The sequence below is a fragment of the Prinia subflava genome, chromosome 1 (assembly GCF_021018805.1).
Source record: "Prinia subflava isolate CZ2003 ecotype Zambia chromosome 1, Cam_Psub_1.2, whole genome shotgun sequence".
In the NCBI taxonomy this organism is placed as follows: domain Eukaryota; kingdom Metazoa; phylum Chordata; class Aves; order Passeriformes; family Cisticolidae; genus Prinia; species Prinia subflava.
In genome coordinates this window covers 36,391,634-36,412,698 of record NC_086247.1, presented here as the reverse complement: position 1 = coordinate 36,412,698, position 21,065 = coordinate 36,391,634, and the positions used below count along the sequence as shown (strand labels likewise).

At 37.5% G+C, this 21,065-nt stretch overlaps 1 protein-coding gene across 3 annotated transcripts in view; it reads left to right on the top strand.

Annotated features, from left to right (window-relative positions):
• The window catches only part of NKAIN3 (sodium/potassium transporting ATPase interacting 3), a 339,304-nt gene that overhangs the window by 235,501 nt on the left and 82,738 nt on the right, over positions 1-21,065 (top strand). For all 3 annotated transcript variants that reach the window (XM_063393405.1, XM_063393401.1, XM_063393396.1), the window contains exon 4: positions 15,704-15,901. In XM_063393405.1, coding sequence (XP_063249475.1) covers positions 15,704-15,901 — 198 coding nt within the window. The remainder of the gene's footprint in view (positions 1-15,703; positions 15,902-21,065) is intronic.

Here is a 21,065-nt window from a genome sequence, read left to right as displayed (position 1 = left end):
AACAAAAATCTCATGCCTGATTTCTGTTCTTCCCTGACTACTACATTCCCAACATGAAAATTCTTAGCATGCTAAATGTTCTTTCTTGCATTCACTTCAGTGCAGATGCATCAGTGCCTTTAATTGCCCATTTTCTTTAGCAGGATATCTGATTTAGTGGGAAAGGAAAGGTAATATCCTAGAGAGACAACTTTTTTCTCCTGGAGGTACTGTTCCATACTGCCACAGTCTCATGTCACTGTATGTCACTCATGTCTACTGTAGCAGTAATTTCCATGACTATATAGTTTGCTTGCATATTGGACTATGGTAAGAAAGAAATTCTCTGATTTATTTGAAGAAGACTATTTTTTAAATACTGTGATTTTTAGATAAGAGTTGTTTTCATTTATTCTTTGCTTCTTTAGGTTTTAAAAGAGCACAGAAAAAAAGTGCCTGGTTTTGGCACTTGGCAAAATTTAAGGGAGCAAATATTGTGATAGGAGAGCCATTCCAGCATGGCATCTGAGTTGGGAATGAGAAGGATCTGGAAGACAAGGACAAAGTTTCAATATAAGATGTGGAAAGCAGAGGCAGATGCAAAAATAATGTATCTGGATTTAAACTTCAGCCCCAGTGGAATCAACAGACTGAAACATATGTTGGTTTCAGTAGACCAGAATTTCACCAGATGTGATTATGAGATTTTTGCAGCTGTTTTCTGTACAGATCAAAATATGCAAAATAAATGGTATTATGAAAATAGAACAACAGAGAAGAAATTATTAATATTTGCTGAATTTACAGCTAGAACAAGACATAATTCCAAAAATATATATAATTATACATGTGACTTGATGTCAAAGTAATGGTGGGGAATTGAAAGAAATTATATTGAAAGTGAGTATTACAAGAGTTAAACTGGAAACCCTCTTCTGATGACTTCCATGCTTCAAACTGTGCAGGAAGCGGTGTTTGCTGTTAAGTAGAGCTCAACAAGATAAGTTCTAAGCACTTCTGCTTTCTTGCATACATTCTCTTTTTTTCTCATTCATCAGTTCCTCATGATCATGACAGTTCAGAGATCAGGTGGATTATTTTTCAGACTTATTAAAGACTTTGCTTTATACTTCTCCAACCTACAGCTTCTATATTTTTCTCCAATTGTGTTTTTTTTGTTTAATTTTCTCATCTAAAGTGGAAGTCATATAGTCTTTAGAACAGCAAGTATTGTTTGCAGGTTTGGGAGTGAGTTTCCTAGCTTCATCTTCCCCTACTCTCTTCATTAGATTACCAGTTTGTGTCTGATTGTCTATTCACAGCCTTTCTTCTTTTTTTTTTTTTTTTCATTTTTTCAACTATGTTTGTTTCCAAACTCTAGATTGGACTTCTGTTGCTTTTTCCATGTCAAAAATGGAAATAGGAATGAATCCCTCTTGGTTGGGAACACATACAAAGGAGCTGAGACCTGAGAAGCTCCTTCATAACTTTTCAACACAACTTATCTGACCATTTTTGGGATTCTTCTTCAGCCCAGTCTTCAGACATTCTTCTGTACCCATAAAACTCAATGGCAACATGCTTTCTAGCTGCTTATCCTTATTGCAACAATCAAGGCTTGCTGGGAAGATGCACTTCCCATGGTCTTGGATCAACCATGAGCAGTTTTTTAAGAATTTTGAACCTCTCACCTGATACAATCTGTCTGTTTTTGTTTCAGCTTTACTTGCTTCTTGTCTTGTTTTGAGGACACAGGTGTCTGCCAGGGAAAACTGGAGTTTCCCTTGAATGGAAAATGTAAACCCCTATCCCTCCAAATTGTTATAATTTTGCAGTTAAAGGCTGTCAGGCAAAATTTTGGGAAATGGAATAACAGTTCTTTACTAGGAATATTAAAAATACAAATGTAGTAGTACAAAAACAAACAAACAAAAAACCTAGAAACCCTGACAGAGTCAGAAATACGACCTGACACCCTGTTGGCCAGGGTGTTGGAAACAGTCCAAATAAATCCTCCTGGTGTGACAGATGTGGTTCTATTGGAGTAGAGATGATCCTGTAGAAAGGGTCCAGGGCTGGCAAGATGAGTCCAGTCTTCCTCCAGGAACCCAGTAGAAAACAGGCTGCCTTTATCTTGGCAGGAATGGTTGGCTCCTCCCCACTGGGTGAAGCATCTCACAATGGGATGCTGTAATGTGTCATGTCACTGGTGAGCCTTGATGGCCCATTAACAGAAGATATTCCCTGGAGGGTGGACAGTGGTGAAGGAGATAAAACCGCTGCTCCATCTGGTTTTAACAGCCGGTCTATTATCAGAAGGCATCCACCTCCCTGCCCCCTAGAGTTACAAGAGCTAAAGGAAAACATCTCTCCAACTGGTTTCAACAGATGAAATAGAATACACATGTTTTGGTTACATAACCCAAGATATTCTTACAAAATCTTCAATGTCCAGCATCCCTAGACATCCTGCCTGTATGCAGCAGGCAGGAAAAGGTCAGCCTGTGCCTCTCCATGTTGAACAAGCTTTTATTTAATTTCTTTTTACTTTTAATGGGTACATAATGTAGTTTGATAATTTGATAACAATTCACAATTTCTGGTGGCCATTCTCCCAAAAAAAAGTAGTAATTTCATTGCTTGAAAACATTAAGTTGTAACATTGTTGAAATCCCAGTAAATCTGTACTGTAAATGGCTGTAGGAGCAGAAGTAATTGTGCCTAATTTTATACTTGTGCATTGACATCAATCTCTCTTATGATTTCTTTGTTATCAGAAAAAGACAAACTTTCCCTAGGGTCCTTATTCTCTTCCTGGTTTCTTATTTTAATGAAATCTTGAGGTTAAGCTAATATATGTGAGTTGTTTGCATAGCTGCTAAATTGCCCCAAAGGATGGAGAGACAGAAATTGGCATGTACTGAGAAGCTGTGAGTGTTCCTTCTCTAGGAAACCAAACGAAAGCCAGATAGGGTGGGACTAAAAAGCATACTTGATTTTTTATACACCTGTGAGTATTGGCCATTCAAGACAGGCAGGCCCAACATTTCCCACTAGGAATGCACAAATACTGGGTCGACCTTGCACACACAGCACATCTGCACAGTGTACGTTTGATGTTGAGTTGCTCTGCACATGAGCTGTAGTCATTTGTTTAGTATTTCCAGAAACTTGGCACATCACTGTCAGAATTTAGCAGATTACTGGTGAAGCTGTTAGGTACAGATGAAACAGACTTTCTCATTTCCTTAAAACTGTCTGTAAGTACCATATACAGAAGAATTCTTCAGTCATGCCTTCAGTGAATGGCCAGTTCTAATCTACTCTGTGAATTTACTCTTACAGTTTACAGGGAGTAAAGGCTTGGGCTAAACAGCAATGCTGCAGCAAGAGTTAAGGGTTAAATTTAGTTTAATTAAATTATTGAAATGGTATGGTCCTAATTGGTCATTATTATGCTTGTGAATTACAAAGTCTCCTCATTTTGTTATGGTTTATTCTCCATACTCTAGCACAATAAGAATGGTAGTTAAAATGCCTTTATAACATTATTAATTGTTTCTCTGGTGGTGAAAGTCATGACAATTTAATCATAATAATTTAGCTGAAAAAATACTACTCTGTGACCAGGCTTTGGCTGTCACGATGTGTATTTCTCTATGGTTTCCTGATACTGTATTAATAGGAAATTTTTGTTCAGTATGGGTTTTGTAATTTTGGGGGGGTTTTTTCTTCATTCATGAGTTAGTGCAATCCACACAAAGAAAGCTCTTGGAGATTAAAGGTTGTCCAAAGAATCATCGGTGACAACATTTAAAGTGAGTGTAAGTGTAACATCTCTTTGTTTAGAGATGTTTCCTCCTTTTTGTTTTACTAACAGGACTCCGAAGAATTTATTTGACAGATTCCTATATAAAGTTTGTCGCTTTTATGGCTTTTATTTCAGGGAAAAAAAATTGTTTGCTTTCTGAGAAATAAGGTGTTTTGTAGAAAGCCGGCCTGTTCAGAGAAAAACTTTGAGACATATGGTCTTTTAATTACTGGGTTTTAGTACTTTTACTTTGGAAGTGCATTTTCAGCTGAAAAACTGCTTCATTTCAAATGCATTTAAAATTCAACAGAACAATGTGAATATTTAGGGATTTTTTGGGGGTGAAGTGTTTTATCCATTTGGATTTACTTTTTCATGTTCAGGTCCAAAGTCTTTACTGTATAATACTCACTTTTCTTGTTGGAAAGGGAAAATATCATAAATAACAGCTACAGTTTTAGAAAGGATTGCCAAGTTTAGATGTCTGCCCGTGTTTGCCTTGTTTTCCACCTTGCAAAGCTAGGTACTCTCTCCCCACCATATTCTGCCAGTTGTGCAAAGACCTGCCTGGTTACAGTGTAGGAATGATTTAATGCCCTCCATGTATTTGCATGAGTAGTTGCATTTTTAAAAAAGGACATATCAAGTTGGCAAAATCTATTTTGATGCCGAACAGAGAAGTTCAAACAGTGAGGGCAGTGGAGAGCAGTGAAGGTGTTTGTGTTTTCTAAGTGTGCATGTTGTAGGTGTATGTGTTTTCTAGATGTGCTTCTGTAGCTATGCCATCATCCCAAACCCCTTTGGTTTAGTGGTGCTTCCCTGTCCCACAGATATGTTTAAAGGGATCCAGTCCAATGTGTTGCTATGAGTTTTTCCCGGTTTTGCTGAGCGTTCATATTAAAGGAGAAGTTCGTACTTTCTCACGCTCTTTTAATGTAAACATCAGCTATGTTCTATAAACATAGCCATTGTTTTTACATTCCTTGCCGGGACAAACAAGACTGTGTGACAGTCCCCTTCACCAATGTGATGTAGAGGTGGGAATTCCTTCCTCCAATCCACAAGCCTCATAGTAAAAGTATAAAAGTAGGTTTTTGTAAATAAACCGGGTCTCCTGCCCTGCAAGCTCTGTCGCACCCAGATCTGTGTCCCCAGTCTGTTTTTCTGGTTAGGCCTCCACAGTGATACCAATGCTGTCTGACGTCCTGAGGCTCTGCATTGCCAGTGGCTGATTGAACATCTCACTAATATGTAATTTACGTTTAAAACCAAGCATGTGGGTGTTGCACTGCTTTAGGTGTGAAGACATGAGCGTTACCAAGAAGTACCAAGAGGGGCTGGCATTTGGTGAGATTTTTCCCATCATGTTTCCTGACCCCTGCCCTTGTTAGACAATATCCAAAGTGGGACACTGAGGCAGCATTCCTGGGCAGGGCTGATTTCTGTTCTCCCCCACAAGCCTTCACCTGAGCTGGCAGGGCTTTGATGGCCACAGCCATGCAGCCTGTGCCCAGCCAGCACGCAATTAAAGCTGACCCATCCCCTCTCATCCACACAACCCTCAGCAGAGCTTTGAGAAGCTAAACTCTTGCACAGTCTGTGGCTCAGAGAAGAGGTAATTAGTGAAGGGGCAGCAGTGGGAAAGTCTGCAAGGGCCAGGGAGCAATCAAAGGCAGGAAACTTTCTCCCATCCTTCTTAATATCTCCACATGTTTAAATTTCTCTGCATTCTGCTATCTACCATCTCCCAAAGAAAAGTTTAGCACTGAGTTTGTCTCTCTCTCTGCTATTTAGCACTGTCATGGAACTTGGCTGCTCCAGCCAGCAGCTAAGCACCATCCTGGCTGTGTCCCCTTCCAGCTCCATCCTGCGGCCCGCTCACTGCTGGGGCAGGGTGAGGAGCAGAAAACCACTTGTCCTGCTCAGCAATAGCAAAAACACTCCTGTGTAATCAACACTGTTTTCAGCACAAATCCAGAACAAAGCCCCATGCCAGCTACCCTGAAGAAAATTAACTTTATCCAGCTCAAAACTAGCACAAGCACACAGACATTAGCTGGCTACATGTTAGGAATAAACTAAATGTAAACAATAGTTACTCTCTTCACATTCCTTGCCTAGAGACTAGAAGAGAAATTCGTCTTTAAAGACATATTCTTAAACCAGCAAAAGTTGCACCTGAAATTTTAAAATCCACTACAGTTACCTGTGGACAGTTTTCATAGAATTAACTAGAGTTTTATAGCAAAATTTGCCACATTTTTTTAAGAAAACCTTCCTCTATGCCTCAGTCTGCTACACAACCCTATATAGGACCTGTTATACCAAAAAGAAATTCTGTATTATCCCTAAGAAATACACAATTAGGCCTGTAAAAGTGTGCCCCCATGTTCATACCTTTCTTGTCCTTTTCCTCTCATATATTTCTTATTGCTTTTCTTACTGGCCCTAATCCAGCAAATATATGTAGATCCTTTATGTCAATGGGATGCTTGTTGAAATTAAATAATGCACATGCAAGCTTGTCAAATCAACTCTGTAGCTTTGTAGGCTTCTCAGGCTTTCAGCTGTCTCCTGGAGTCACACTGACATCCTTTATCACTGCTCCTAAAACCAGTTTTAAAAATAGATACACTTACAAAGAGAGAATTCTAGTGATACTAGTAATTACTATTATATAAAAGTTTAATGATTTCAAAATGTATTGGAATTTGTAGGTACTCCTCAGCTTGCAGAAAAAATGCCTGATATTGAGAGTATTTTGATTTTTTTTCCTTAGGCAAACTGAAAATGCTTTATATATGTATGTTTGAGGGAAGTCTTTATATAATAGTCTTGTTTTTGTATTCAGTAAATATATAAACTGATGTTAATATTACTTGTCCTTTTGCTATTGTGTCCTGCTGTCATTCACAACTCTATCAGTCCATCTAAAAATTGTTCATCTTTCTTTTCTTTGTCTGTTAATATCATTTCAAATTTGAGAATGAAATAAAACAATAATTTCAAATATTATGCTCTTATATCTTTGTTGTAGTCTCATTTTTTCTTATTTATTAGAGGAGAATTTATTAAAAATTGCATGATGAAGGATTTCACAGAAGTCTGTGATATGACAGAGTGAATGGATCATTCCAGGCTTCCCTGTGACTTTATGGATCTCTTGAAGTGGCCAGATTTATATAACATCTGTTAAAGGACCATTAAGTAATCCACCTAGACTTGTTATTAACAGACTTTCATAGTTGCTTCTTGAATTAAAAATATATTTCTGGGGATCATAGTCAACTCCATTGATTAAAGTAGTTTCTGTGAGAAATTTTTTCAAAATTAAAAAAAAAATTAAAAATTAGGCTTAGCATGTTACTATTTTTCTTCAGCAGGCAAACTTGAAATTGTTCAAAAGTTACTGGATGCTGTCAAATACTTTTGTTTAATCTTGTCAAATAATTTGAGAAATTTGATTATTATCATTATAGACTTACCCATAGAGGGGTGATGCCAGAGAAAAAAGGATCCTTGTTTCTGAAATAGTCCTCTGAAAACCTGAAAATTCCTGAGAGAACAAATGAAAACCCTTTTGTGTGAATGTCTGTGAGAATTATTGAGGTTTGGAGGTGGATTAGGCTACAAATTAAATTAATCTGATTAAGATCAGGATACAATGCACTGCTGAAGGAAATTGGTAATGCTGCCTTCTTTGACCACAGTTGTCATTTGTTCATGGGAAAGCACTGTTGAGTCATTAATTTGCACAGCTAAATATGAATATATTAATATATGCATTCCATGTATACATAAATAAAATAGACTCTCTCTATATATTTATATATTTACATAAATGAATAAGATATTTCAAGGAATCTAAAATGTGGACTAATGCCAGTAGTAAATGTAAAAGAATAATTAATTTAATTTTACTAACTGAGTTCTGCTGCAGCAGATTCACTTTTCCATAGTCATAGGTACTTCACTTCTGCTGGGAAAGGAAGGATTTCAAATTTCATCATCTGACTTAAAAGTTTCTTTAGCGAAACTGTCTTTGTGTTTAAAAAACAAAAAGCTATCAAATTCTTTTTGGAGATCGTCATTGTTTCAGCAGAATGCAAATGAAGCCTGTGATTAAAGGATTGTTCTGCTAAAGCCAAGGTCCTTGCAAACAGCACCACAAAAACTGGGAATACTGGCAAAAATATGATGACCTGTTATCACAGAGAAGAGATACAGAAACAAAAGTGTTGTGAGCAAAGGTATTTTTCTGAGAGCACATATCTTGTACTTCTTTGAAATGAAAGCAAGTAAGAAGACAGACCCCTCACAGTTCAATCATTTCTGCTGCTTATTACTTCTTGTCTCATTTTGTATTCTGAGTCTTCAGAAGAGCTTTGGTATTGTGTGCTGTCACTTCTTGGCAGTTAGTGGCAGACAGTCTTATCCAATGAGCTGCGTAGAGTTCATTTAAAAGATGGAGTGAATTAAAACGTCTTTGTCATTGCCCTTTGCACACACTCTAAAACAAAATTTTGGATCTTCTTACAAAATTTCCCTGAATCATGGAGTTTGATTTATATATTAATATTCGTTATTGCCTCTTTTAAGCTATTAGGGTGCACTTGGGTCACTGTCTTTGTTGAAACATTAGAAAGCAGTTGGCCCTTTCCTATACCCTGATGGGTCCATGATTGTCTAAGATGGGGGACTATGGCATGTGATGGATAGCTGTTATCTAAACTTGTGGTACAGAAGCCTCCCTTCTAGACTCCAGGACCCAGCTTGAAGACAAGCAGCAAAAAGTGCAAATTACAGCACAAACTGGACGTGCCTAGCAGCAGAGCTCATGAGTTTTGAAGTTTCCTCTTCAGCTCACTTTCTCGTAACAAAGCAAACTTCTCATTGTAATTTAATGTCCCTGGGAATGAAGGCTTTAGCAAAAATACTGAACATAACCAGACTTGTCATAAAACAAGAGTTGGTAATACTAGGAACAATTGCATTGCTTTGAGCAAGCAAAGCAGAGAACACAACAGCAGTTGCTTAAACCGGCCTATTAATCTTTAAGTGTGTTCCTGGGTGCAGGTAGGAGCTTTCTGGCTAGTCTTAAAACAGGGAGTTATTTCGCTTGTCAGAAATTTTAACATTCAAGTGAGTTTTCAAAAGTCTTTTTATGGTGCTTTTTAGTGTCATCAGTGTCTGGGACAAACCTTTAAATTTAAGACCCAGGCTCTCATGTGTTTATTTCCAACACAGAATTTACCTCCTTGCATAGCAAGAGATGTTATGGTATTCCTACAGTTGAGATGGACAGACAAAGCACAGAACCCACCAGAAATGAAGGGAAATATTAAAATTACTGTACTGTTAGGACATTATATTATTAATCGTGCCTTTATCCCCATGCTTTGTCTTTGTTCACAACCACTGTGAACAAAATATGGTTATTTGTTTACCAACGAAGTTAAATCCTGTTTTGGCTAGAGGCTACACTGCATCTGTTCCTTATATGGGTTTATGTGGGGTTTTGGCACAAACTGTGTCCTCTATTTTCATGCATTTCCTAGTGACGTTAGAACTCCATGCAAGGTTTGTGATATTAGGTGTCTATGGCACAAATGAGGTGCTATGAAGAATTAATACTTTTAGTATGATCAGCCCAGGCCAGACCTCTCCATTGTAACTGTAGAAATCGAGTTTCCATCGACATTGCAAGAGTCTTCTCCATTTCTTTAAGCAGTGTATTTATTGAATATTTAAATTGTTAACATGGTGAGGTACTCAGGCACATGAGTCTGATCCTGTCTACTTTAATGAGAAATATTAAATAAGAAAAATTAATAAGAACAATTTAATAAGAAATATTGTAAATATTATGAAATAGTGTGGGAAAGAGTTTGCTATAAGTGTTGTGGCAGCTTATTTTTGAGACATTAAATTTTAATTTTGTGATATTTCAAATGTATGAATGACTCCATAGGGATTTCAGCAATTTTGCTCAAAAACAGCAACAACAACAAAGTTGAAATGTTCTTGCTGAGCCTTGAAATTATTTTATGTTATCAACTCCTTTTTCAAATGCTTGTAGTTTATAAACCTCTTGGACAGAATTTTTTATGGCCCGTAATTGTAGTATTTTCCCATTTTTGTACACTAAGACATGTCAAGCCTTTTTTAACCTTTCCCATCTCTCTGGTCTGAGATGTTTTCCTACATCATTGGTAAAGATGGCTGTATATGGCTTGCCAAAGATGTTTCTAATTCTTCACTATGTTACATTTCAGTCCTGCCTTGCTTCTGCGTTTCTGCCAAAATCAGGTATGGCTCGAGTGAGGGACACACCAATCTGCAGAAACCCTTGCCTTTATACAAACCCTTGTCATATTCCCAGTCTTCAAAACTCAAAGCAGTTCTCAGAGTTTGGCATCAATCCAAATCGCTGTTCTCTGGATCCTCAGAGGGAATAGGTAAGAGCAATTTTCAAATTAAGTGCCTGACTTAATCACATGTCAAAGACTCCACTGGAGCACAACAGCTTTTCTGGGCAGTGGTGACTTCTTTGTGCTCATGTTGAATTTCCTGTGACAAGTGGTAAGTAAGACTTGTATTAATCCAATCACCCTGTCTCAGCCACTTTTTCCTTGTGTCTTGGAGCATTTTCCTGCCATACTCTGTTACCTCTCTGGGCTGTTTCTCAGACAGAGATACTGCCATAAAGGGGAGGTCAAACAAGGAAAAGACATGCAGCTGGGATTTGAGCATGGATCTGAGTATCGCCAAAGATCAGAGCTCATCTTCAGGGACAGCAAGTTTCAAAAACAGCCCCTTGCTGGTTCTCATAATTTGTTCTTGCAACTGAGACTAATACTGTGTGAAGACAGCAGTTTGTTTCTCTTGTGGACTTCTTGCCTTCTTGCATCCTAAAGACATTTCACTGCATTCCACTTTTCTAGTAATTTTGGTAAATCTAATTTTAAAATTGCTCGTTTTGCAAAACAGTATACAGATCCCTGAGCATGTAGTAAATTAAACAGTGCAGGGAAGCTATTTTTACAACATAGGTAGATCATCTGCCTAAGTTCCAAATAAATTTCCAAAAGTATTATGTTCACTTTTGAAAAACAAAATAAAATCTGGCAATATTCTCCATAGCCAAAGGAATAAAAGTAGTAAAAGAATGAGAAGCCAATACTTGCTAAGCTTAACTCACACCTTTTTTTTTTTGTTTTGTTTTGTTTTTGTTTTTGTTTTTGTTTTGTTTTGTTGTGGGTTTTTTTTTTTTGTTTTGTTTTTTGTTTTTTTGTTTTTGGAGGGTTGTAGATGTGGAGGGTAGCCTGTCAGCAAATGGTTAAAAAGTTTTGTAGTGGAGATAGATTTGGGGAAAAGTTATGCTTAATATGGAAATCTTTCCCTTTAGTCATGGTCTGATGCCACAATTACAGTCTGTGAACCTCTAATCTCTGTAAGTGGGAACCATGAGCCTCTAATCACACCAGGCAAAAATTACTTTGCCTCTCTACCTCTTTTAACCATTCTGAGCCCATGATGTTGGGGTTACCTCATGGTCCATGTCTGAAGATTCTGATACTGTGAATTTTCTCTTTTAGTGATAATTAATTTAGGTGTATCACACGATTCCTCTGGTTTAGTGTGCATTGCTAGCACAGAGATGAATTTGCTATGTCTACTCTGCCATCCAGTTCAGACAGATGAATAGTCCCAATAGAGTCATCCCATAAGCTTCAATTTAAGAATGCTCTTCATGTCATTTATTCACCAGCGTGCTCAGGATTATAGTATGTATCAATAAAATAACAAGTGTTAGGAGCGGCTAGGTACCACATAAGCAACAATAAAGTCAAGATCTCTAACATTATGGTTTGCTAGGCCTTTGTGCTCTTTCACTTGTCTATAAAATTTCAAGTGTTAACTGCTGTTTTCTGAAGGGAAAAAATGCTTTTCCTCTCTCCTGCTCAACACCACACTGGTTTTGTTATACTTTTCCTAAGAGTGTATTTTTAAATACTAACAAGGAATGAAAGAAATACGAAATAACATATCATAAAGCAGAAGCATACACTGAAAGAACAAATGTCTGTGGTGGTAATCATATCACAGCATAATACTTGTTTGTTATGTAAGGCAATCTTGGTGCATTGGGTTTTCTCCCTAGAGTTTCAGTGTCTTCTTTTTGTTTTCTTTAAAACTGGTGATTTTAGGTAATCATTAATTTTTTGTGTTTTTGTTATAGACATTGTGTGTAAATTTTACACAAATAAATGAAAGAAACATTTCATTTCTTTGTGGTACTTCTGTGTAGATTTAAAATAAGCTGTCTTATGCTATGATTTGTTAAATTTTACCTAGATTCACCAACTAAAAATTGAATCAAAAAAATCACAGAAAACACCTTCAAAGATCCTTTAGACCAATCTCCCTGCTTTGGGCAGGGACATCTTTCACTAGACCAGGTTGCTCGAAGCCCAACCCAATAGAAAACATCCACTTGAAACCAAATGTGGAATTTAAGCAGACATAATGAAATTAAACATTATCTCTATGCACTTAGAAAAAGCATTACTCAGACTCACAGGGATTACATCTCACCTTAAAAGAACATATCTGCCATAGCAACGATTTCCAATAATAATCAAAATTAATCCTTGGGCTGACAGCCAACGCAAATCCTGTATATAGTGTAAAGGCTTAAAAAGCCGTAGACAGTTAAGTGGGACTCTACATCAGTAAAGTGTGATTATGGGGCTGATCCTACACTCAGGAGCAAACGTCTTACAACAGATTGGAATATTGCTTTAATGCTGACTAAAGAAGGGAGGAGTAGGAGATGGGATTTCACTTCCCTGTGTCACTTCCCTAAGTCTCACAATTTTCCTGGAAGATCTGTGGCCTGGGTTCTGCCCCCTCTCTGTTCATGGTGTCTATCTGAGAGGTTATCAGCTGAGGAAGTATAGTTTATCCCTGATGTATGGAATTAGAGTCAAGATACATGCTCAGAGAGAGCAATTTTCCATCCATGATTGAAATTTCAACTGTTAAATGAATCCCATCTGGTTAGTTAGAAGGACAACTTGGTTTCTCTTGTACAGAGACTGAAATTGAGTCTCTTCCTTTGAAGCAGCAGCATTTTTTCTAAGAAATAAGCATTTGGATTGTCACTTGCTGATGATTAAACATTGTATGCATTTCTTTTAATATGAAAAATTAGAAGATAGTAAATGATCTATTGAAAAAACTTCAGGCATCTGCTTGTACTTTCTGAAAATTCTTAAATTCTTTCATTAAACATAGAACTGAAAATAAGCCACTTAGGCAGCATCTTTTCCAGCATGCTCAGAGTTTCTAAGCTATGAATTTACAAATACCAAAACACTCTCAGGAGTTCACTGATATTTAAAACCTACATCCCAGCAAAGAGTCTTTGAATTTTCTATGGCTCTGTAAATGACTATAAAGACACAGGTTAATTTTTTTAATGCCTGTTGCATTTGACTCACTTTACGGATTAAGAATCTCCAAGTAGTTAGAGAGAAGTGCTTCAGCTGCTAAAAAAAAAGTAAAAATTGATTTTTCCTGTTGTCAGGCTTTCTTTTATTGATTGGCATCTTAACATTTATCAGCTCGAACAGCTTATGGCTGCCATTTTGTGGAGTGATATTTCAGAGGTCAAGCTAATGTGCCAAGGTTTGTTTGCATTTCTAAAACTGATCCTTTCTGGGCCATCATTATCTGCTCCTACCTTCTTTGAGAGCTCAGGATGTAATATACAAAGTGAAAAGTAATTATGAAAATCTCCTCTTACAGACTTTATCCAGAATTTCTGAATAAGAATTTATTTTTAAAAAGGCAGCAAGTGCTGTGATGACCTTTTGGGGGATTTTTTTGCTATTTTCTTCTCACCTGAACCACCAGCAGTCTTGAAACATGAGCATGACCATCAAGTAAGCACCTCTTTTTAATCACTTCAAGAGCCACACATAACAGTATTCCATAAATGGAAGATTTTTTTATAAGGCGTTTTTACTGCTCACATGCCAAAATCTTACATTTTATATGTGTTGGCAAAATTTATCAAGCTGTTTCCCTATGGAATTTTGTCATTGGCTGTGAATTTGCCAAGTATGAACACTGTAATAGGCTATAATTTTAAAAACATAAAGACAAAAAGCAATAAAGGATAAATAAACCCTCAAGAGCAAAGAAGGCTGTGACACCAACACCATGGACATCACAAATTATTCCCGTAGCTGTGATAACAAAGTGTTACCTCACAATATTTGATACACACTAACTCACCAATCCATATTCCTTCTCAACAAAGGGCTTCTGAAATAGGTTAGATTGAATATGTGTGTGCTGCCTGACAACTGGCATTTCTTAGAGCTGGCAATTTTTAAAAGCACTTGATAACACTGTGCAGTCTCTGGCATTGTTGTACAAAGAAAGCTCCGGCTGTTTCCTGCAACTCTGTATTTACGATTATATTTTCATTAAACTTTGTCTGTCAGCTTCTTACTTCACAAGTTGTTTTCATGTTGCAGCTGAAAATTTTCTGAACCAGTATCAAGGATTGACATGCAAAGTCAAAAGACAAATGCCTCATCAACTCAAAATAATGTATCTGGAAATCTAGCAACTCTGTATTTAAAGGGTAGAGAAGTTATGGAGAAAAACCCAGCAGATCACAAAGGCAGATTTCTTACTGGTAACTGGGATAGAGTTAGGATGGCAGGATTTAATTCCCTTGTTAATTTTCAAGTATGGCCAGAATAAAGGCAAATAAAGAAGGAAAACAACAAATTAACTACTTCTGCAACTGGAATCTGGACCATATTCCCCTTTGGTCACGGTGAAAGTAAACGGCCACAGACAGGACATATTTGTGGGATGCAAAGGGCAAATTGGTGTAATGGCAGTGCCACAGACTGCCATGTATGGAAGCCAGGGGTATTTTGTGGGCATATGGCTGACAATTTTGCAGACATTTTTTACTTGGAGTTCAGAATGAGAAACATGGAAATATAAATCTGAATTAATTATTTAAAGCATCAATATAACTCAACTCTCATTTATCTCCAGAGAGGAAGGTTGGGGTTTGGTTGGGTTTTTTTTGCATTTAAATGACATTCATTCAACTTCAGTATATTTTACTTATGCATGACCTAAAGACCCAAATCTTTGTTAATTCAGATTAATTTTCCTGATTGTACTTGATAGGTAAGCTCTTAGAAAATCTTTAGTACATTAGTACGTTTGCACTTCCACGACTTCAAGTGGAAGTGGTATGATGTTTACTAAAATATCTGATCAGGAAGATGATTTGAGTGAGGAGAACTTACTGCTTTTATTTTAAACCCAGATCAGTTCACAAATGTAGGTTCCTTCACTGAGCTGAGAGAAGCTCATAATCTGGATGAGGGGCACAGAAAAGAAAAGAGAGCAGGGTGCTTGGCTGGAGACATCTCGTTTTAATCTGATCATGGAAATCATCAAATAGGATGTAAATTTGATTTAAATCTCCAATACCATGGGGTAAAAGTGGCTCTGTTGTCTGCTAAAAAAAAAAGAAAAAAAAAAAAAAGGAGTTATTAAATGACATTCCAATCAAGTAACATCAAAATTGCTTTTCAGGCTGTAATTCCAAGGGAACGTGTTTTGGACAGTACCTGGTATGATGGTTCTTGTGCCAGGCAGAAGTTCCTGTGCACAGCTACAAAATAATCAATGAATGTTTGCAATTTCCTTTCTCCACTTTAACATTCTACTTTCATGCTAGAATTACTGGGGTGAGGATTAAGGATAATCATCCCATTGCCCTTATATAGAAAAGATCTTTTATTTCCCATTTCTTTACCTTAAAAACAGAAAGCCAAAGGTGCTCACACGTTTCCCTCCCTCTCCTAGGAAACGGATCTTATGACCTTTAACATCTCGATGCACCGCTCCTGGTGGCGGGAGCACGGGCCCGGCTGCATACGGAGGGTGGTGCGTCCTTCTTCCCCTGGCATCCTAGAGGATTACTCCTACGTCTCTGTGACAGGCTGCATCATTGATTTCCAGTACCTGGAGGTCATTCACAGCGCCATCCAAATACTCCTCTCCGTAAGTTGACGTTTCTTTCCGTGCCGCGATTCCGTCAGTCCCTTCACACACAGCCTGCTGCTGTTGCATGCCCTGGAAAGGGGATGTAGTGGCTGATGGATAGCTGCAGAGATTTTCAATTGTGTTTTGAACTGGAGGATTGTATACACATTATTAAAATGAGCACTGTTCTTTTCTTTCCTTATATCTCTTAATGCTCTGTACAGGCATAGTACCCATTCTGGCCACAGCTGGCATAGGTGGGAATGAACTTGAGCCCTTGGCTCTCATTCCTTGAGATGTAGAGCAAAACAAAGCAGACTTGTCCAAAATTAATTTGCCTAAGCCTTTCTGAAGTTCACAGTCAATTATGCCATTTATTCAGCCTTGATTGTAAATATATTTTACATGATACATAGCTGTTTCTTCCCAGGCACAGCTATGGATTAATCCTTGAAAAAGGTCAGGAAAATAGTAGAAATTAAAGTATGTGTTCATACTTAGCCGTGTTATTTTTTCTCTCCTTGAACTCTGCATTATCAAAACACTCTACCTCCGTTGCCTACATTTGTTGTAACACCAGTGAAAAATGAAATTACAAGAAGTTGTTATAAAAGCTTACAGTGCAAGGAAGTGCTGGGACTCAATGAGGTGCTTTGGGAGCAACAGCCCAGTCTTGGCCACAGTTTCTCCTCAGTCTGTTGGCTGCTTCTGCTTGTGATTAACAGATTGTTTGGCATGAGCTCTGTGTGATCTCCTAGAAGTGGTGGCTCTTTCTCTTCACAGCTCTGTGTAGTGCCTTGCAACTGGCTGACCCTGTGTGGTTGCACAAAGGATTGATTACCCCAGATGTCCAGACCTATTCTGAGAACATAAATGCTCATGGTTCATGGTCCTAACCCAACAGAGCCTGTTAGACATTGGGAGAAGAGATGCAGTCTGAGCCCACACCTGCTAGTCAGGTGAGCTGCCTGGTCTGAGCAGCCAGAAGGGATGCATATTTCTCCTCTGTTCAGTATTTCAAGCTGTTTTACTAACAATCTGGTTTATACTACCACTTGCAAAGTAAATGGCATCTGCGGAATAAAGCTCACTGGTTAATTTAAAATTATTTTTAAATTTCAATTTTTACATTTTTTCAGCATAAAGACATTTCTCTTTCAAAAGAAAAGAAGTCATTATATGTGGTTACATCTATTCTGTCCAGCTGTCTGAAAGTTCAAGATAATTTCTCTCCAGGACTAAATGCCTTTTGTAAGAAGCCAAGTGCTTTTGCCTTGCCTCTACTTTTAGTCAAACTTGGATAAACTTGTACATCTGTGATTAATGAACTCCCCCTTGATGATCTAGGTTGGAATTAGTGCACTTGGTATGCACACCAGTGACATCACCTGCACCTGCACAAGATGTGTGTCTTATCCTGGTCTATTAGGGACATCACAAGACCTACACAACCTTCTCCTGACCATCCTTCAGTCAGGCAGCAAAGACTTTGAGCCAGGATCTTTTCCAGTGAAGACAAAATTACTTCTCTTGCACCCCAGCCCTGTGTATGCCAACATAAATTACAAAATTACTGTGAAAGGGGGCCTTCCAAAATAGGTCTGCACACTCAGGCTTACCTGCATACACCTTCCTTATATTTATATTTATGGGGCCCTGGTACTCAAAGCAGGTTGCTTCTCCCTTGAGTTCATTTTCAGCAGATTTCCCTCTCAATGCATTGTCATTCACTCTACATCAGTGAGCCTGTACAAAGGAAAGCAAAGTGAGGGGAGTTTAAAAGGAGAAAAACATAAATATTTCAAACACTTCCTCACTTCTATAAGAAAAGATGTATATGTTAAAATTTCTTCTAGTATTTTTTGTGATTATCAACAAATTTAGAATTTGATGGAAATACAGGTGGTTGTTGATCACAGGAAGTGTTTTCTTCTGCACTTATGAGTGCAGTAAAGTTCTGTCAAGTGGCAGGAACACAAATATTAATATGGAATATTAGAATAAACAGAATTAATATATACAAACTTAAAAATATTAAAATGAAATAATATAGTAATTCTCTAATACTTACAAAGCATAAGATGTAACTGGCTTCCCTTTCCGAAGAAGTGACTGATTGCCATGATGTATTAAATAAAAATTCAAAATTGAAATTCAATTGAAAATTAAAAATGTGCCAGGAACTTATGAGGCATGACTGTGAATTAAATAGTTGCCAGTTTCAGATACTGCTTTGATTGATATAAACAATGCTAAAAAAAATACTGTACGGCAAGTAAGGTTTTCCTCCAGTTTTACAACAAACAAATCTTGCTATGCCATCTGTGACATGTTATGATTAACATACCATGAATCTTTACTTCAGTTTTCATTCTGAATTGTAATTCAGGCTTGTTTCATGTACTGTCACACAAGACAGAAGTCACCACCTAGAATATCAAATAATTTGCAGTTTCCTTCTAGTTTCTGAATACTGCAGACTTGAGGAAATTCCCATCCATATGGATGCATAATTGCTTTCCTAATTGGAGTAGCAATTTCAGTTGTTAGTTAAAAGATCATTTAGGTTGTCTTTTCAAGGAACTGAGGAACTGTAGATCATAAGATCATTCTTTTTACCTTTTCCTGGTAGCTAGTCCCAAAAGCAGACTATTCCATTTTGGATCTTACAACCTACTTAATTTTCATAACATTTTTATGTAGCAATAGCAGCGTAACAAACCATTTTACAGTATAACAAAAAACTTTATTGGCATAACAAATCATTTTATCTTGCTAACCTTTGTCCAAATGACTGGGAATGCAAACACTTCCATTTGGTAGGGAGGTAGAGCCTCTGAAAAAGAAACACCTTTGGGAGTAAGTGTTGGATACCTGTCAAGATATCTAACTCACTAGCAGCATTTTTGAAAGGTGTCTTTTTATATTTTTATTTTTTTAGCTGATATTTTATATTTTTTAACTGTGATTTTTATATACACAGAATGCTGCAGCTATGACTACATTAAACCTTGCTTCATGAAATAGACTTGACAGTCATTTATTTAATTTTAACACAGTAAAGCTATTTTTGTATCTGCTTTGTAGTTGTTTCTAAAAAAATATTTTTATTGGTGAAACAGTAAGTTTGTATCTCATCCTGATTCTGGGTGCCTATTTAAGTGATTGGTAGTTAAAGATGTTAAACATTTCTCGAAATTGAGGGAGAATCAAGAGAAATATGAGAGAATAGGATGCAATTAGTAGTAAGGAATAATTATAGTTAAGTTTTCTGTTTAAAATCTATATTTATTTGATGTAGGGCATAATAGATATATTATTTTGATTAATAAATTCTTCTGCACAACACCTTTAAAATGCAAGGCAGATCATCATTACAGAAACCTCAGCTTTCAGAGAACAAATTAATAATACAGTCAAAATGGTGACAGCATCTTCGAGAAAGACACTTCATACAATTTTTGTTGTTATCTGAAAATAGATAATGCACACTGAAAGTATTAAATGCCAGGTACACACTGGCTTCCATAGCCTGAACATTAAAAAGTTCTGCCAGTTATTGCAGAGAGATTTGTATTAGAGCCTAATATGACATTAACACAGTGCAGCACAAAGCCCCAGGCCAGGGTTCACTGTGCTAGCTCTGGAATTAGCAGACACATAACTCCATCAGTGCTGAAGAAGCAAAATTAATAAATTTTGGCAGAGCAACAGACTGAGACAACTAGATGCTTCTGGGCCAGGAGATATTACTTTCTTTCAATGGTGCGTTGCACAGGGTGAAGTTACCTTTCCTCCCATTTTCATCACTGTATGGAAGGATAACCTAAAATCTAGACCACTGAAAGAAGGGGGGAAGCAAAGAAAGCAAAAGCCCTAAGCCTAAAAACATGCAACATGGAAGCTCTTTGGCATGCTGATGCAAATTCAGGGTATTTTGAAGGAAGCTCCTGGTTTACTTTGTGGAGGTCCATCTGCTGCCTCTCATAAGTGTCAGTTATTGTAACCCTCAGGCTGCCTGCAGGACCTACAGAGGAGGAACAGACACCAAAATACCTCCAAACCCTCTCTTGCAGAGTCATCTATAAATCCAGACAAAGATATGATATATAGAACCTAAGAATATTGAAATTTTTCCATAGCAAAGTAAAAAGCAGTGAGCATATCTGCCTAAGGTAAAGTTATCAGTGGGGAATAGCTTATCACATACCCTACCAAGCACAAAACATACATTAAAATAGAAAAATACATTACTTTCTACTTCGGAATATAATGAAGTTGTAGTATCAGAAGTACAGAAAAAGCACTCCTGGTAGCCAAACTGGGAAATGGGTACTGTGAGCAGAGTCACTATCTGCTGAAGTGTATGTCATAAAAAGATGCCTTCCCAGTGCTGCTTTCAACTCATGAATTTATAAGTGTTGTATGTTTTCCCTGAGAGGCAACAGGCTTCTAAAGCAGCTTTCAACAGAGTGTCTGAATGCTCAGTAACGTGTATCACTAGTAGAAAAATTGCAACCTCTGTAATCACAAAATGGTTGAGGTAGGAAGGGGCCTCTGGAGGTCATCTGATCCAACCCCCCTCACACTTACCTGGGGACACCTAGAGCCACCTTCCCAGGACTGTGTCCAAACAGCTTCTGACTATCTCCAAGGAGAGAGACTCCACAATCTCCCTGAGCAACCTGTGCCTTGGCTTCATAACCCTCACACCGAGAAAGCAATTTCTGGTGTTCAGAGGGAACCTCCTGTGTTCCAGTTTGTACCCATTGCCCCTGGTCCTGGCACGGGGCACCACTGAGAGGAGCCTGGCTCCATCCTCATTAACCCTTAACCCATTAACCCAAGACCTGGACCCAGGGCTGCAGGTGAGGCCTCAGCAGGGCTGAGCAGAGGGGCAGGATCACCTCCTTTCATCTGCTGGCAGTACTTTGCCCAATACAGCCCAAGCTCTTACTTCATTTTCTATAAAAATTGTCCCTACTTGCCCAAAAGATGCATAATTATTGATATAAATGGATGCTAAATATTTTTTTAAATCTCCTTGTTAGTATTCCTAGACTTGTCATCCATACATTTGCAGGGTTATCCTGTTTTAATTAACCAGGTATGATGATTTCTATTATTATTATTATTATTAATAATAATAATAATAATAATAATAATAATAATAATAATAATA